The 16,433-nt window shown below is 42.1% G+C and overlaps 1 protein-coding gene across 2 annotated transcripts in view; it reads right to left on the reverse strand.

Moving 5' to 3' along the window:
* Positions 1-6,302, reverse strand: part of SLC24A2 (solute carrier family 24 member 2) — a 234,223-nt gene extending 227,921 nt beyond the window's left edge. For both annotated transcript variants that reach the window (XM_061199091.1, XM_061199090.1), the window contains exon 1: positions 5,370-6,302. In XM_061199091.1, the coding sequence (XP_061055074.1) occupies positions 5,370-6,302 (933 nt within the window). The remainder of the gene's footprint in view (positions 1-5,369) is intronic.
* Between the last annotated feature and the right edge of the window lie 10,131 nt (positions 6,303-16,433).

The following is a 16,433-nucleotide window of genomic DNA, read 5'->3' on the forward strand; positions in this document are numbered from 1 at the left end:
GGGAGGTGAAAAGGAGAGAGGAAGAAAGGAGACAGGAAGGGAAGTGGTGATAACTCCTCACTCTCAACATTGCCAGGATTCACAAAGTTTAGGTCATCTCTTGCTGGAGGAACCAGAGTAGCAAGGGGAACAGCCATGGGCAATCTGTCCTCTGTGTATTAAAATCCACTGGGCTTTCTGAGTCTCTCAAACTGCCTCCTTCACTCTTTGAATCATATGCAGTAACTGAAGGGTTTGCTTTTAACGTAAGTAGAGGGAAACAAAACAAGGAAAATAGCACCATGCTGTATCCCTAGATCAACAAACAGACTTGTGATACTGTGATTTATAAGAAATATATATATTTGGTCATTCACATGACCAAAATATACTTCTCATATATATGTGGTCTTGGTTCACAGTTCCGGGCTCGTGGCTCTCAAAACCCCTGGAATTTCCTAAGTGTGGAGAGTGATAAAGGTGTCATTTGTTATGTTAATGAGGCAACTTTAGGAAAGCACCTAAGGATGGGGGCTGGTTGCCAATGGAGCCAACTGTGTGATTAAAGGGTGGGACTGAGGAGAGAAGGGCTGGAGGTCAAATCAATTGCCAGTGGCCAATGATTTAATCAACCATACCCACATAATGAAGCCTCCATAAAACCCCCCAAAATGGCAGAGTTCAGAGTTGGTGAACACCTGGAGGTGCTGGGAGAGTGGTGCCTGGAGAGGGCACGGAAGCTCCATGCCTTTCCCCGTGCCTCACCCTAGGCATCTCTTCCAGCCAGCTGCTCCTGAGTTATATCCTTTTATAATAAACCAGCGATCTAGTGAGTGAAATGTTTCTCTTAGTTTTGAGAGATCCTCTGGCAAATTCATTGAACCCGAGGAGGGGTCACTGGAACCTCTGACTTACAGCCAGTCGGTCAGAACTACAGGTAACAACCTGGACTTGTGACCTGCATGGGGAGTGGGGGCAGTCTTGTAGGACTGAACCCTTAACTTGTGGAAAACTGATGTTCTCTCTGGGTGGACAGTGTCAGAATTGAGTTAAATTCTTGGACACCCTGCTGGTGTCCAAAAATTTCTTGGTGTTGTGAGGGAAGCACCCCCTACCCGACCCCTACACGTTTGAATTGGGGCCAGGAACTCAAAAGAATGCTACAATCACAGGCATTTAGTCAGTTAAGAATTTTAGTGCCTATATTTTCTTTCTTTTGAGGACAGAGAGTTTCCAAGTCTATCAAGTAATACTTACTCACTATAAGGACGATCTCACCTTACCTTCCTTGAAATCTGTACATTAATTTTACTAATTTACGTACTAGGTATGGAGGGGAAACAAAGGTTGAATTTATAACATATTCTTTGCCTTAAGAAGGCTTGGGACTATACATTTGTATTTATATAATTATTTATGGTTTAGCATCTTACTAGAAATACTTCACTTTATGAAGAATATTTATAATATTGTTTCAATTTCGATTTTCCCATGATCATTAATAACAATTTGCATTGCAAACACTCTGTTGGCAAGCAACTTTTCAGGAACACACAAAATGAATAAAGCAAGGCACACCTAAATTACTAAGTAGCCTGCCTTCAACTATCAAGCTTTAAGCATCTTTATTTAGACCATTTCCTTCATTTGAACTGGGCTGACTTGCTGTCAGATTACAGTGCCAAGTCTAAGAAGAGGTTAAATACCATGGACAGCTGCTTTCTAGGCCAATGACAGCCTAGCACCATAGCAGATCAGGGGACCTCAGCAGGCAGGCCAGGCACACAGCAAAACATGCCAGATGCCCTGAAACTCCACTGCTTCACATCCTGCAGGATTCAAATTAATTCCTAACCAGCTGTGGAGAGGTTTTTGGAAGATAGTCCCAATCATTTATAAATAAAAATACCCTTAAAACAAAAATCTCTGCTTAGCATAGATATTTCTAAACCACAGTCTACAAAATAAACTTTCAGGACAACAAAGGCATTTGAAGGTTTCCTTGGAGTTTATAATAATATTTCCCTGCATATGTTCACTGTATATGAAATTAGGCTTATAAATATTATAATATGACAAATATCACATGCCCCTAAGGGAGACAACAGCCTGCTTAACTCAGTGATTCACTGGCATGAACTACAATCTTCAAGGAATGTTTTGAAATTCTCAAATTTGAAATAATTTATCCTGATTAACTTTTCATTTAAGAACAAAAGATTAAAGGAAAGGAACTAACACTTACTGAACAACCCACATTTGCCAAGGACTATGTTAGCTGCTTAACATTCATTTCTTCATTTAATAATTTTCCCAACTTTATGAAGTAGGTATTATTATTTTCATTTTCCTAATTAGGAAAATGAGGCTCAGTGAGTTTATGTGACTTCTCTGAGGTCACAAGTCTTATTATACACCTGGGCTAACACCTTTTCTCCCTGAATCAAAGCCCAGGATCTCCTTACCATGTCATGACACTACACAACATTTTTTTAAACGATAATATTATCACTAAAAGATGCAATAAAAATATCAAATTAAAAAACCAAACACCAGGTGGAACAGTTAAATAAAATGGGAAACTATTACTTTAAATATGAGAAAAATGTTTGTATTTTCTGTTTTTTCATGCTCCACAGTTGCCCCATCATCAATAATGAAACCAAATTAAGATTTTCAACTGGTCCATGAAGCAAGCAGTTTCAAAGATATTTCACTGTCTGCAGCCCAGCAGAATTGATGAGTTTTTAGTAAGAACCATTGATGACTTGTATAAAAATATCTAAAATATGTTTCCTCCACTTTCCCATACTCCCCTGTTCCATAATTGTGCAATTAAGACAATGAGGTAGCTTTGCCTAAAAATATGCTTAGTATTTTGCTTCCTAAACTCTTGTACAGCACATTCCTCTCTATGAAGACTCCATTGAGGGCTGCCTTTAGCTTGGGGTCTTTTTCTGAGTGTTCTGATGATGTTAGAAGCACTGACTTAGGTAGGAAAGGTGGAGTATACAGCCAGAAATCGACTTTGCAGATGAGAGAACAAGACAGCCAAGCTCAAAGACCCATCCTTCCTTGAGACACCTTACGTTCAGCGCTTAGAGAGCAAAATCTCCATAAGATTCTGAAGTCAGACATCTGATAAAGACCAACTGCTGAAAAAATTTTTTTCCAACAATTATTCAAAAGTGAAATTGGCAAGGTAAAATTTCCTAAAGGAAATCACACATCATTATGTACTGTTCCACCTAAAAATATCTGTGTTCCAGCATACCGAACAAGACTTAGCTATGTTAAAAAAATTCTGGTCCCATGATAATTTATAGTTCAATCTAGTTACTGAATGACAAAATAAATAATAATGATTAAGTGGAATAAACTAAAGCTATTTGGTGCTCAAAGGAAAATAATACAATGAACATATTTTGGCGGTAAATCAGAAACAGGAGATATAGTCATGAATATAATTTGCTTTCTTTTTTAATTAGGTAAATCCAGAATTCCAAAATTTGAAAAATGCACAATATTAAGCATAGCAAAAATTATGGATATGAGTAACAACTTTAAGGAATGCCAGCCTAAGTTATTGACTTTTAAATTACCATTAAAATGACATGACAGTCACCTAATATAGTAGGTAAAAATCCTGCAAGAGCTGATTTAATGAGTGACTTATAACTTATTAAAAGCCATCTGTAAACCATATTTTAAAATTATTACTAAATGCACAAAACCAGCTTCTCCCTCCCTATTAGAAGACAAAATCCCCCTGCAATCTTCAATACACCATTGGACTGCTCTGCAAATTCCTTTTTCATACATGTTGCCAACATAACCTTTAGCCGAGTGTGTGCCTAAGTTAATGAAGTTCCACTGAGGCATAACAAAACGAAAAAGTACTGAGTTCTCAAAAAGACTTTTTATCTTTGATGGGCCCAGGATATTTATAAGACACCAAATCATTCCCTTGCCTCTAAAAAACAGGCCTTTCCCTTGGCAACTGTTCAGCATTCTAATTGGAATACACACATAGACGACTAATGCAAACCACTCAAACTTGTAGTCAGTCTTGAGCAGATGGCTTGAGGGATCAAGGGGCTCCAGTGATGACCCTGTCTTATGCCCTCAAGGATACAGACTCAGTATCACATCTGAATGCTTATTTGCCATGATTTTTTTTTTTTACTACAGTTTCTAACAAACAACCATACACTGAGTGATACGTTAGAAAAAATACAGTATAAAACATTTCTTTTTTGCATGGAATAAATAGAAATATTACTAGTGGTTTTTTTGTCTCTGCTTTGCTTCTATGTCACGGCTGCTACAAAAATGATGGATGGTCATCAAACTTGAACATAAAGGAATTATGCTAAATTAATATCATTTTTTTCTTCATTCTGGACAAAACATCTCACCCTCCACTCAACATCTGTTTTTTGCATACATGAGAGTTTCCCCAGATGCAAGTATGAAAAGTCTGCATATGTATTTTGTTTTACTGTTTAAAATCACATTCTGAGACGACATTCCAATGTTAGGATATAGATCAGAACTGCATTATTCTACTTAACAGAAAATTTTATTGATGTGGCCCATGGATTACTTTTAATAATTAATCTATATTTTTGCAGATCGATTTCTTCTAAGCTCTTTACCAACTTGCTTGCTACCTAAGTGGTAGGATGGCCACTAAAATATCATTAAAACTCCCTCAAATCCTACCATAAAAATATTTTGGGTCATGTTTATCACGGCGTGCAAAATGGGCCCTCGAGCTACAGAGGCAGGCAGCATGGCTTGCCACTGACTCTTTCACAGATCCCGATTGGTGCCTGGTCGAGTGGTCTGAAGCACTATTGTGTGGGTCAAGAAGAATGGCCATGACCCATTCTAACGACCAGTCCTGCTAGGCCCTAGGCTGCTGACTTAAAGGTCCAGCTCTGCTGACGCAAACAAACTTTCTTCACTAAGCACCTTTAAAGAGATGGTTCTTGATAACTGTCACATGTTCATTTAAATAGAAAAAGCCCTGCAACTTGCAAGGCACACACACACACTTTCCCATGAAAATAAACCGGCTCACAAAAATAAGAAAATAAGAGACAAATAACTGCTGAGTCTGCTCTGAGAAGCTTATGTAACCTATATTTACAAATGTTTTACTCTGAGGCAAGTAGCTTGAAAACTTAGTAGACATTCCCCAGAATACCCCCCAAATTATTTTTCCGACTGTCATGTTGGTCTGGCTGTCAAAGAAATGCATAAAGCACCCTGCTATCCATTACAGCCCCAAACACCATCCCATTTAAAAAGTGGCAGATCTCAAAAACATAAGAGTTCAGAGCTATGGTCAAGAAGACATTAAATAAACAACCACCACCACCAACCTTTGCTTGGGCCTCTGGTGCTGTCACCTTGACGACTTTGTTGCGGTTTATCATTTGCTTCACCCATCTTTCTACTTGGACGTTGAATTTCATGAAAACCACATAGCCAAAGTAAGCTGTTAAGAGAAGCAAGCTTTCCCACCACATGATAAAGTTATCCAGGAAAAATATGATCAGCATGATCAAGTCAATGATGTAGAAGGACACATCCCGAAAGAGTGGCCACCATGTCAGGTTTAAGATTTCTCTGGAAAACAGAGCACACATGCCAATGACAAAGAGGATATTGAACACCGCTGAGCCCACGATTGTGCCAATGCCAACATTGCTGTGAGCAATAAATACCCCTATGAGAGACGTGAAAAGTTCTGGGGCTGAGCCCCCGGCAGCCATAAAGGTGGCTCCAGCCACATCATCAGAGATGCCCAGTTTTTCAGTGATGACAGTCAAAGAGGGAACAAAGAACTCATCGCAGACAATGGCTAAGGCTATGAACATGTAGATCATTCCAATGACATGGAGAATGATGGCACCTTTTCTTCGCTGCTTGAGGGAAAAGATGTCTCTTGGGTAGTCTCCTTGGGCATGATCTGTACTATTCTCAGATTTGCCTTCCTGAGAAACAGGTGGCTGTGGAGTATAATCTCGAATCTTGTCATTTAAATCTAAGAGAGTTCTTTGACGGTAATCGTGTGCTACCCTGGGGCCACTTGCACCACTGGCCTCTCCTGTGCTCTGTGTCTCTGTCTCAGAAAAGGCACTGATTGAAAACGGAACAGTGCTAATGGCTACCAGGCCCATGAAAAGACCTAAGATTCGAATCAACTTCAGTTTTTTTCTGACATTATAATGTCTCCTGCAGCCAGACGGTGAGTTATCTGAACACCATTTCTCAAGGAAAGAGATGGTGGTGGTGCTTTGGTGCAGATCCATCCTGGGTCTTCTGGTGGATGTGGTGGTCTTCAAATTGTATACTCAACCAGATGGTTCTTTCATACTTTTCCTCACTTTACAGTTAACAGTGCTGGTGGGGTGCTTCCACAATCAGGGATTCTTAGGCTTCACACGAAATATTTTCAACATTTATGCTTAAATAAAAATAAAAACAAGGACATGTGAATCGTAAAATCATGTCTTTTTTACAAAACAACTTGGCAGATATGAAAAAATCCTATCCTATAGCCATGTGACCTTGGGTTAAGTTCCTTAATTCTTCTGTGCCTCAGTTTCCCCATTTCAAAAATTAGGACAATTACAGCACCTACCACCAAGTGCTGCTTTGAGGATGAGTTAAAATACATGAAGCATTAAGAGTGGGATGTGACACATATTAGGCACTTATGATAGTGTATGTACAAAGGCAAACATTTTGGTAAATCCAATGTTAGACGTAGACTATGTATTTGTGTCTGTTAAATACAAAAATTTATAGATGTAGATGAAAATATACGTTTATCCCACCTTAACTCATGTAACAAATAACCTCCCAGGGCTAAAAAAGGTATCAATTCCTTTAGAATTATCTACGTATTTGACAACCAAAACCACTGTCTTTTCTTTTGGTCCAATTATATAATTCCAGTTGCAGGCACACTTTTCTGATTAATCTATCACTTGGAAAGGGCTCAGTGTTGGAGGAGACAGCACTCTTTTCCTGCACACATAAAGATCTCAGGATCCTATTTTTCATGGAAAGCCCCTCCTATAGCAAATGCAGAAAAGTAGCCCTTTAAAAATTTAAGTTTGGTCTTCCCTGGTGGCGCAGTGGTTGAGAGTCTGCCTGCCAATGCAGGGGACACAGGTTCGGGCCCTGGTCTGGGAAGATCCCGCGTGCCGCGGAGCAGCTGGGCCCGTGGACCACAGCTGCTGAGCCTGTGTGTCTGGAGCCTGTGCTCCGCAACAGGAGAGGCCGCGACGGTGAGAGGCCCGCGCACCTCGATGAGGAGTGGCCCCCGCTTGCCACAACTAGAGAAAGCCCTCACACAGAAAAAACGAAGACCCAACACAGCCAAAAAAAAAATAAAATAAATAAATAAATAACAATTTTAAAAAAATAAGAAAAATTTAAGTTTACAAAAGAATGTTCTGATGACATGAACAAACTGTCTTCCCTAAATATCTAGACATTGTATTCAGCTAAAGCTTATTTTAAAAAACAACCTTTAGTCGTATTTAAAATAGACAACTTAGTAAACCAAACAACTTCTATCAAGTAGGCTATTTCAAGACATCAAATGTGTATTTCATAAACAATATGCAAGTTGCAGTGATACCTCTGTCCACAAAATCTGCCAAAAATAGCCCTGACACTGACTCTCTAGTAGGTTAGATACCCAAGCAGTTTTCATTCTCTGTCTCCACAGAGAAGGGTAAAATATCCACACATGACAGCTGATATTCTGAAGGTTCCCCTTTTTAATTTTCTTTAGAAAACAGTTTTGTTTGGGGGTTTTGGTTTTTTCTTGTATCAACGATTTCATTTTAGAGGCATTCGCTGAGATCATCTCAGGTGTAAAATAAGCTAATTAAACACACGCCAGTGACACACTGAGATTAGCTGGAACTCAGATTTGCAGAGGGAGCCCAAGTCAAACCAGGCTGAGATGCTGTTACTCCTGAGATAAACCTAACCCAGCACAGAGATTCCCGGCTGGCCTGGCAGATGTCTATGCCTAGCGTGAACGATTAAGCGACTCACTGCGCTCAGGGGATTGTCACAATGCTGGGCCGGGGCAAACGGCAGGGACGGACTCAACTCCCAGGGTGCGCTATCGGCTCCAGCCTGAGCCGGGCTCGACCTGCAAAACCCACCGCTCCGCCGGCGAAGTGCACCCCCAGCCGCGCCCCAACTTTGCCGTGTGTGGTCCCAAACTTTCCCTGGTGGGCTCATAGGAAAATAAAACTAAAGGACAGACGCCCCACTAGCGAGCCAGAGGCTGGGATGCAGTTTGAGGAGGGGCTTGGCCGGCATCTTCCCGAATCGTTGGTGAGTAGGTGGGGAAGGGGAGCGACCCTCTTTGCGCCTTCCCCGACTGCAGGCCCTGCCCCGCGCCCCCTACCCCGAGCCGGAAGCAGGGGCGGTTGGGGTGGGAGAAGTCGGGGCTCGGAAACCCCGCCCGGGAGCGGAGAGAGTTGGCTAACTCTTTTCGGGGCCTGGGGCACCACGTCCACCGCGGAGCTACCTATGAGCCTGCAGCGGGATGCGCGCAACCGGGATCCGGAGACAACGACCACTGCGGCCACCAAGCCTGGCGGCTGGCCGGGGCTCGACCGCCCGCACTTACCGGGATCCGCCAGGAGGACGCGCACACGGCGGGGGCCCGAGCGCGGCCCGCCGCTCCGGTCCTCCGCTTTCTCCGGCCCTCCGCCTCCTCGCTCCGAGGCCCGGGCTGCGGCTCGCACTCTCCGCCGCTCTCGCCGTCCGGGGCTGGGCTGGGGAGGAGACTGAGCCGCCGCGAGCCCCGCGCGCCGCCTCTGGTGCTGCCGGGCCCCCTCCGGCCCCTCCCTTTCGCCTCCGCGCGGGGAGCGTGGCCGCAGGGCGCTCTGCTCCCGCGCTCTCTGCTCCACGCCTCCTGGGCGCAGAGGCGACGCCGGCAGCCGTCCCTTCGCAGATTTCTCTGCAGTGGGGACGGGGATCAGGATTTGCAGGCGAGCAAGGACGGAGAGGAGAAATCGTACAGGTCGGTGACGCGCCTGATTACCAAAGCCTGAAAGTGTTGCCAACTTTAGGGTCATCTCTGCTGGGCCCCTCCTCTCCAATTATCTGCAAAAAGTGATAGCAGTCACACATTTAGGAGTCCGTGTAATGTGTAATGGCAGCAAAGACGATCAGTGAAAAGGCAATAAGGCCTGCAGGGTTGTATGTTCAGGCCCAGGGTTTCTGAGGTCTCTGGTTTGGCTGGCTGGGACACTGAAGGATCTTTAGTCTTGCAGTCGGACCTTTAATTTCGTGGGTGATGAAACTGAGACCCAAGACAGTGTCATTTTGAGTCATAGACAGCGTTCATATGCTGGCCTCTGGACTCCAAGCCCAGTGCTTTTTCCTGCCCTGTCAGGAAAGCAAGATCCCCCCACCACAAGAAGTTGAGCCAGGCTTGTTGGGGACTGGAGGCAAGAATCTGGGCCAAAGAGTGGGCGAAGGTAAGGCAGACGGGCTACTGGGGGAAGCTACTTTTACCCGGCCCTGCGATCACCACCAAAACTGCCAAGAGGTACCCACCAGGAGAAACCTTTCATCAAACGTTTTCCACTCTCTTTACCCTCCACTCTCCTCGTTTTGCACTTAGAGAGGGTTTCTTCATGCTTTCCTGGGTCTAGGAGGAATGTTGGTCATATCTGGAAAACTCACTACCGTTGACTTTGGGTAAAACTCTATACTCAGACCTCTATACTTCCTCTTGATAAGTCAACAGCAGCCTGGAGAAATTAGAAATCTCTTTTTCTCCCACCAAAGCCAGGCATTTAAGACTATTGTCTTGCTAAGGATTTAAGGTCCTATTCTGGAAGTCATAGTGTAAACTTCTAAAATATTTTTTATTTTGGAAGATTCCAGACATTTACAAATATAAGAGAATAGTATAATAAACCTCCAATGGGGCCATCACCCAGCTTGAACAACTATCAACTCACGGTCAATCATATTTCACCCAAATCCCCTTTCCCGTGCCATCATTTTAAAGCAAATCCCAGACATTGTATCATTTTATTTATAAGTATTTACAGAAATCAAGGAAGCTATCAACCACTTCTTGTGTCAGGAAGACTAAGGAATCAATTCAAATAGGCTCCCACTAGACAAGGATGGACCAATCTGAGCACCAAAAATTGATAACAATTACAATTGTTTCAAACATATCAAATATGATATCTATAAGTTCATAATGATTCTAAAGTAACTTGATTGGTTGCTGTTGATGGGTAAGAAGGATTGAACTCATTATTTTGAAATTGTTTTAGAAAAAAGAAAACAATCATGCATTTAATCTGCCTTTTCCATACAAACTGGACTTCAGGGTAACCAATTAACCTTTACTTCTCCCCTGCCCTTGTCTTTGCTTTCCTAGTCTAACAATCCTAATCTTCCCTGATACAGTGATGCATCTGGCCAAGAAGATCTTGTATACAAAGTTCTGCTTAAAAGAAAACAATTATATATATTTTTAAAAATCACACCCTTCCTACTAGGATCTTTATAAATGTTTCCAGCTGACTCCCCCCAGAGCCCACAGATGACCCTGAATCTCCACTTGGTGGGAAGGGGAATGAGGCCCAGATGCAGCTTGTATTGGCTGGGGTTTGTACTTGGCTGCATATAACAGAAACTCATCCTTAGTGATTTAACCAAATAAGAGTTTATTTTTTGCATGTAAAAGAAGTCTGATTTAAATCTTGATTTCTAATATACTGTCAAAAAACATTTTAATGTAAGTAATCAAATTAGTATTTTTCCGTGGCTCTTCAATAATGAATTAATTCAACTTTATTGTTGGGATTACATTGTCACTTAGGCAATGATTATCAGGATTTTAAAACTTAATGATTTGTTATTCTAAGTTTGCTGTTTCAAACTTTTGTCAAGCACATTTCAAAATAAAGAAAAAAAGCTGTAAAAAATAAATAAGTAAATAAAAATAAAAAGAAGTCTGAAAGCAGACTGTCCAGGGTTTGCAGAGGAGCTCCACAATGCCATCAAGGAACCCAGATCCTTTATCTATCTTCCTTAATGTATGACTTTTATCCTCATAGCCACAAAATGCTTACCTCTTTCAGACATCACATCTGTGCTCCAGGCAGGAAGAAGGGAAAAAATGAAGAGTGAAAGACAGAAGGCCTCCTTGCTAGGCTTTGCCTTTTTATTTAGGAAAGGACACACTGTCAAAACTTCTCTTACATTTCATTGGTCACAACTTGGTCACATGGAGCTGTCTAGCTGCAAAGGAGTTAGACTAATAACTGGGCTATTAGTCAGCATTTAGAAAATCAGGGATCTCCTAGTAATACAGAAGGGGGAAACAAATGTTGGGTGTGCGACTAGCAGTATTTGACACACAGTTCTATAGTAGCTCAATGAGATCCACATTGGACTGAAGATTTAGCAGCTGAACTTGGCAGTCAACTGCCATGACAGCTGAGAAGGCTAAAACTGCTGTCATTGTAGTAATGGAGAAAAGCTGGCCTATCGTTTGTCTAGGTCACATGATATGAAAGCAGTACAACTGAACAACACCTGTAGGTCTCCCAGGTCCACACACCTTACTGCCTGGTCATGAAGAAAAAGGGAGCCTCATGAGAAAATTTACTACCACCACATGATGAGTTATTACAGAGTAGCCTTGATCAAGTTCTTTGCTAAGAGATTTAAGTAGAGTAATCAATGGGTATGAATTATTATTAAAGAGCCAACTCTTTATTTTTAGATATCTGCATAAGTATACACATTAGTTGGCATCATATTTATCCTTCTATTAACTGTATGATTTATTTGAACATAGAGTTTATGGAGGTCATTGGTAATTACCAGTTAAGAATGATGGGATGGGCTCCTGTTGTAATTCTGGAGAGGAGCCTTTCAAAATTCAGTCATGACTGTTTAAAGGTATGGGGTCAGACTTAAGCTAATAAGGACTTTTTAATATAAAACTGCCAAAGGTTCTGATTCAAGATGGTGACATAAGAAGATCCTGCACTCACCTCCTCCGACGAACACTCCAAGTCTACACACAGAACAATGTCCTCTGAAAAAACAAACAGCAACAACAAAAACTGGCTGAGTGACTCTTACCCAATGGGTAGGAAAGGCTGGGACACAATTTTACTGTAAGCCCCACCCTCAGTGTGGTGACCCAGAGTCAGGAGGGAACTCAATGCAGAGTTGAGAGAGGCCTATTTTCTTGTCTTGGAGTGTTGGCCTGAGGGACAGACATCTGATTTGACACACATTTGGGGGCCTGCTGGGATGCTCTCTGGGGACAGAGACTGATGGGAACCATTTTTTCTGCTCTCCGTCTGCCTTGGGGGCACCATCTTTTTCTTTTTTTAAAACTCTAGGCTTTCTTCCTCCTGCTTGCTTGCTTGCTTTCTTTTTCTTTCTTTTCTTTCCTCTCTTTCTTCCTTCCTTCCTTCCTTTCTTTCTTTCCTCTCTTTTCTCTCTCTTTCTCTCGTTCTTTCCCAATGGGCACCATCTCTGTGCTCTCCCTCTGCCTCGCTCCAGAGCACCAGTATCTCTTGGAAGGGATCTTTTACACATGTCTGGTGTCCCGGGTTTTACTTCTGGTGCCCAGTCTGTCACCCAGGGGATAACCCTGGATCACCTGGCTCTGGTAGCCAAGAGGGCTTACACTTGTTGTCCCATAGAACTGTATATATTTGTATACTTTAAAAGCTGCTACTTGAGCATTTGGCTTCAATCAGCCTAAATCTAAGTGCTGACTGAGATTCCCCACTTTGGGACACTGACAGATCTTGGCACACCCTCAACTACTGAGAGCCACTAAAAGTAAAATAAGCTGCTTGGACAATCACAAAACTTTGACAGGCAACCAAGAGCTAGGGTAGGGTTGAATGATGAGGTTCATCTTCTACATGAGGCCACTCCTTCAAGACTGGGAGAGGTGGCTGTTTTATCTAATGCATAGAAACCACACAGAGAGTCAAGCAAAATGAAGAAACAGAGGAATATTTTCCAAGTGAACGAACAAGGTAGGGAATTCCCTGGCGGTCCAATGGTTAGGACTCCACGCTCTCACTGCTGAGGGCCCAGGTTGAATCCCTGGTCGGGGAACTAAGATCCCACAAGCCGCGTGGCATGGCCAAAAAAAACAAAAAAAAACTAAAAAAAAAAAAAAACCCAAAACAAACAAACAAACAAAAACCTTAATGAAAACTGCCAAAGGGATACTAGTAAAACTTACTAAGCACCCATATCATTTTCAATAGAAACACAGGATGGTGTGATTTAAGGTAGGGTTGGGAAGGTTCCCTTTCCCCCATCCAGAATGACATCCTCAATGGGCACTGTGCCTACAATTCCACCATTAGAAATGTGTTATTTTGGCTTTTTATTTTACATCTTTGGGATTTTTTTACAAAAATAAGTGTCTCTAGAGTTATTGTGATAATAAACAACTTTACATTGCTTTTGACTTGACATTTAGTCTAAAGGAAAACAAAATTCTAGCAACTTTTCATAAGAGGAAAGCGGAAGAAAGAAAGCTGAGTGAGCCAGGAATTTGTGGGCAACAAAGGTAAAGATGACGTATTTAGGTTTTACTTTGTCAGTTTAACCACTTTTTTCAATCTCTTCTGATGTGCTTTTTTTTCTCCTTTCTAGTATAATCTCTAGCTTCTCTGTTATCAATATCTGCAGGCAATCAGAACATATATGAAAGATTCAATGTGCACAAAAGCAGTAGTTCCCAACCTTGACTCTTGTTAAACTTTAGAATCGATGGGGGATAGTTTTAAAAGACTCTGACAATGACCTTCTTCTTTCCCCCTTATTATGAGCTCCTTGAGAACAAGAATCAGTATCATGTATTTTCCAGCGTCAGGCACAGGGCTTGACATCTATTCAGCACATGGCTGTGGAGTGAACTGAGTTGTGGCAAATGCAGTTCCTTAAAGGAGAGTGGGTCAGTCAGGAGGGTGCAGGTTATGCTGCAGTAACAAAGAGCTCAGAAAATCACAGTGACATAAAACAACAAAGGTTCTGTTTCTCACTCACATTACCTGTCCTCTGTGAATTTTGCTGTGTCATCCTCACTCCTGTCTCCAAGTTGGTCACTATCTAGAACATTGCCAGTTGCTGTCATAAAGAAAAGACACATGGCAAATCTTGTACTTGCTTCAGCTTGGGAGTGATACATTTACGGCTACTCACATTTCACTGGCTAAAGCAAAAAGCATGGCCATATCTATCTTCAAAGGAGCAAGAAAGTGCAGTTGCGCTACGTGATTGGGAGAAGAATGGAAAGATTTGGTGACCAGCACTAATGCCTATCATGATGGACAATAGGTGCAAAAAAATGGAACTAACATATATTATGTACTTACCATGAACTAGAAGTTTTCACCTATCTCTTTTCAATCTCATGAGTTTTAGCACTATTACTATTCCCATTTTACAGATGAATTAACTGAGGCTCAGTGAGGCTAAGTAGCTTGCCCAATACTAAGCAGCTCTCATTTGTACCCAATATTGGCTCCAAAGCCCATTCTTTCTGCTAATCCTCACTGTATATGACTGAAGTTTTTGGTCCCTGCCTAAGTAAGAGTAAAGTTGCATTTTTCCTGATGGGATTACATCCTTAGGTGATTCCGGTGGATTTTTTCTACCACCAGCTGGTCTACAATCTAGCATAACTACTTCCTAAGAGGATCCGTTTTGCTTATTTAAAAATCACAGGTGTAAATATCAAAATAGAATCCCAGTGTGCTCTAAAAAATGTTCTCCTCAGGTTCCCAACCCTGAGCTGACTTTGTTTTCCTTTGCATTTGGCTCATTTTTTGGCCAGTGGCTCTCGCCTTCCAGGTCAATGAGAACCATAAAAGCAGAAACAAATATCTGTGGGGTTAAGGAACGCAGTACAGGTTTCTTGGCTTTTGACAGTGGTTTCTGCAATGGCACTTAAAGCAACACACCCAAATCACTGCTCTTTCTTTTTCTTTCTTTTTTTTTTTTTAATCTATTTAGGAGATGAGAAATGATGAATGCCTGTTATTTTTACATTAGAGACAGGAATTTTTTACTCGGCTTAATCAGGAAGCACAAAAACTGAGTTTCTCTTTGCGGCACCAGCTCAGCTCCGGGCTCCTGGGCGCCGAGGCAGGCGCAGTGCTGAGGCAGGGCTCAGAGGAGTGCAGGAGAACAGGCCATCGATTTCATCAAGAAACCTGCAGTCTAGAACTCTGGCTGTCTTCCTGATTCCAGCAGGGACATCCCGAGTGACCTCCAGGGTGTCCCTCAGTCTCTCAGAGCCATGTCAGCAAGGAAATAAGGATAAATAATACTGGTAAAAAGGAGATACGCTGGGAAAGAGGCAATTCCTGAAGAGGAATTCAGGACAGCCCATTCAGAGGGCAAGCAAGGAGCACTTCTTTCTAAAAGCTCAAAACACTGTGCTCCTGCTGCTTTCCTCCTTAAACTACATTCTCTCTTTACCTATCTCCGATTCAGAATTTCAATATAAAGTTAAAATATTGGAATAGAAGAGAAGTGTGCCTTGAGCCAGTAGGAATATGCTACTGTATCCTTGGTTTTGAATACTGAAATAAAATACTTGCTTTATTCACTTCATACAAGTAAAATGAATGAGTCACTAGTCATTTTCCCAGCTCAGGGGTCTCACACTATTCCGCTCAGCAACACCTGACACCCACAAATAATGTATGCACGTGTTGCAGGGGGAGGGGCCCCCCCCGGCCCAACACCGGGATTCAGTCAGTAAGCCTGCTTGATGCTCATGCCCCCCATCTCCCCAGATCGGCCGCTATTGGTGATAACAGTGATCATTTCTCTTCCACCTGCCGTTCCTTTTGGCTTATTTCTCAATTTGTTCAAAATCAAGATGGAAGACGGGTGATATATAATGAGCACCTCAAATACTACAGATATTTCTACAAGGCTTATAAGTCCTGCTTCCTGGTCCGTGGAAATGACCATTTTCAAACGTTTCAGGTGTCTTATATCTTTTCCCCTGGTGCTTATCACAATTTTGCAGAGTAGTGGGCTCGTTTTACTATCTCTTGATTTTTCTGATTTGAATGTTAGCTGTTAAATTCCTATTAGGGAAGAAAAAGAGTTCTTCCTCCTACAATATTCGCCAACCCACCCCCCGACTCCCTGAAGCCCTCATCTCCACATAACCCTCTCCCCAACCTTTCAATAAGGTTGTGTTGCCATTTTGAATAAATGAATATTCACATCCTTTAATGAACACATCTTGAAATTATGCAAACATAATCATCAGTTAGTTGAGCTGCAGAGTATACTAACTGGCCTCAAACTCTGTTAGAACTGTACATTTTCCCTTCAGAATTTTCAGATGGAGGGAATATCAGCTGATC

Source organism: Eubalaena glacialis, chromosome 9 (assembly GCF_028564815.1).
Source record: "Eubalaena glacialis isolate mEubGla1 chromosome 9, mEubGla1.1.hap2.+ XY, whole genome shotgun sequence".
In the NCBI taxonomy this organism is placed as follows: domain Eukaryota; kingdom Metazoa; phylum Chordata; class Mammalia; order Artiodactyla; family Balaenidae; genus Eubalaena; species Eubalaena glacialis.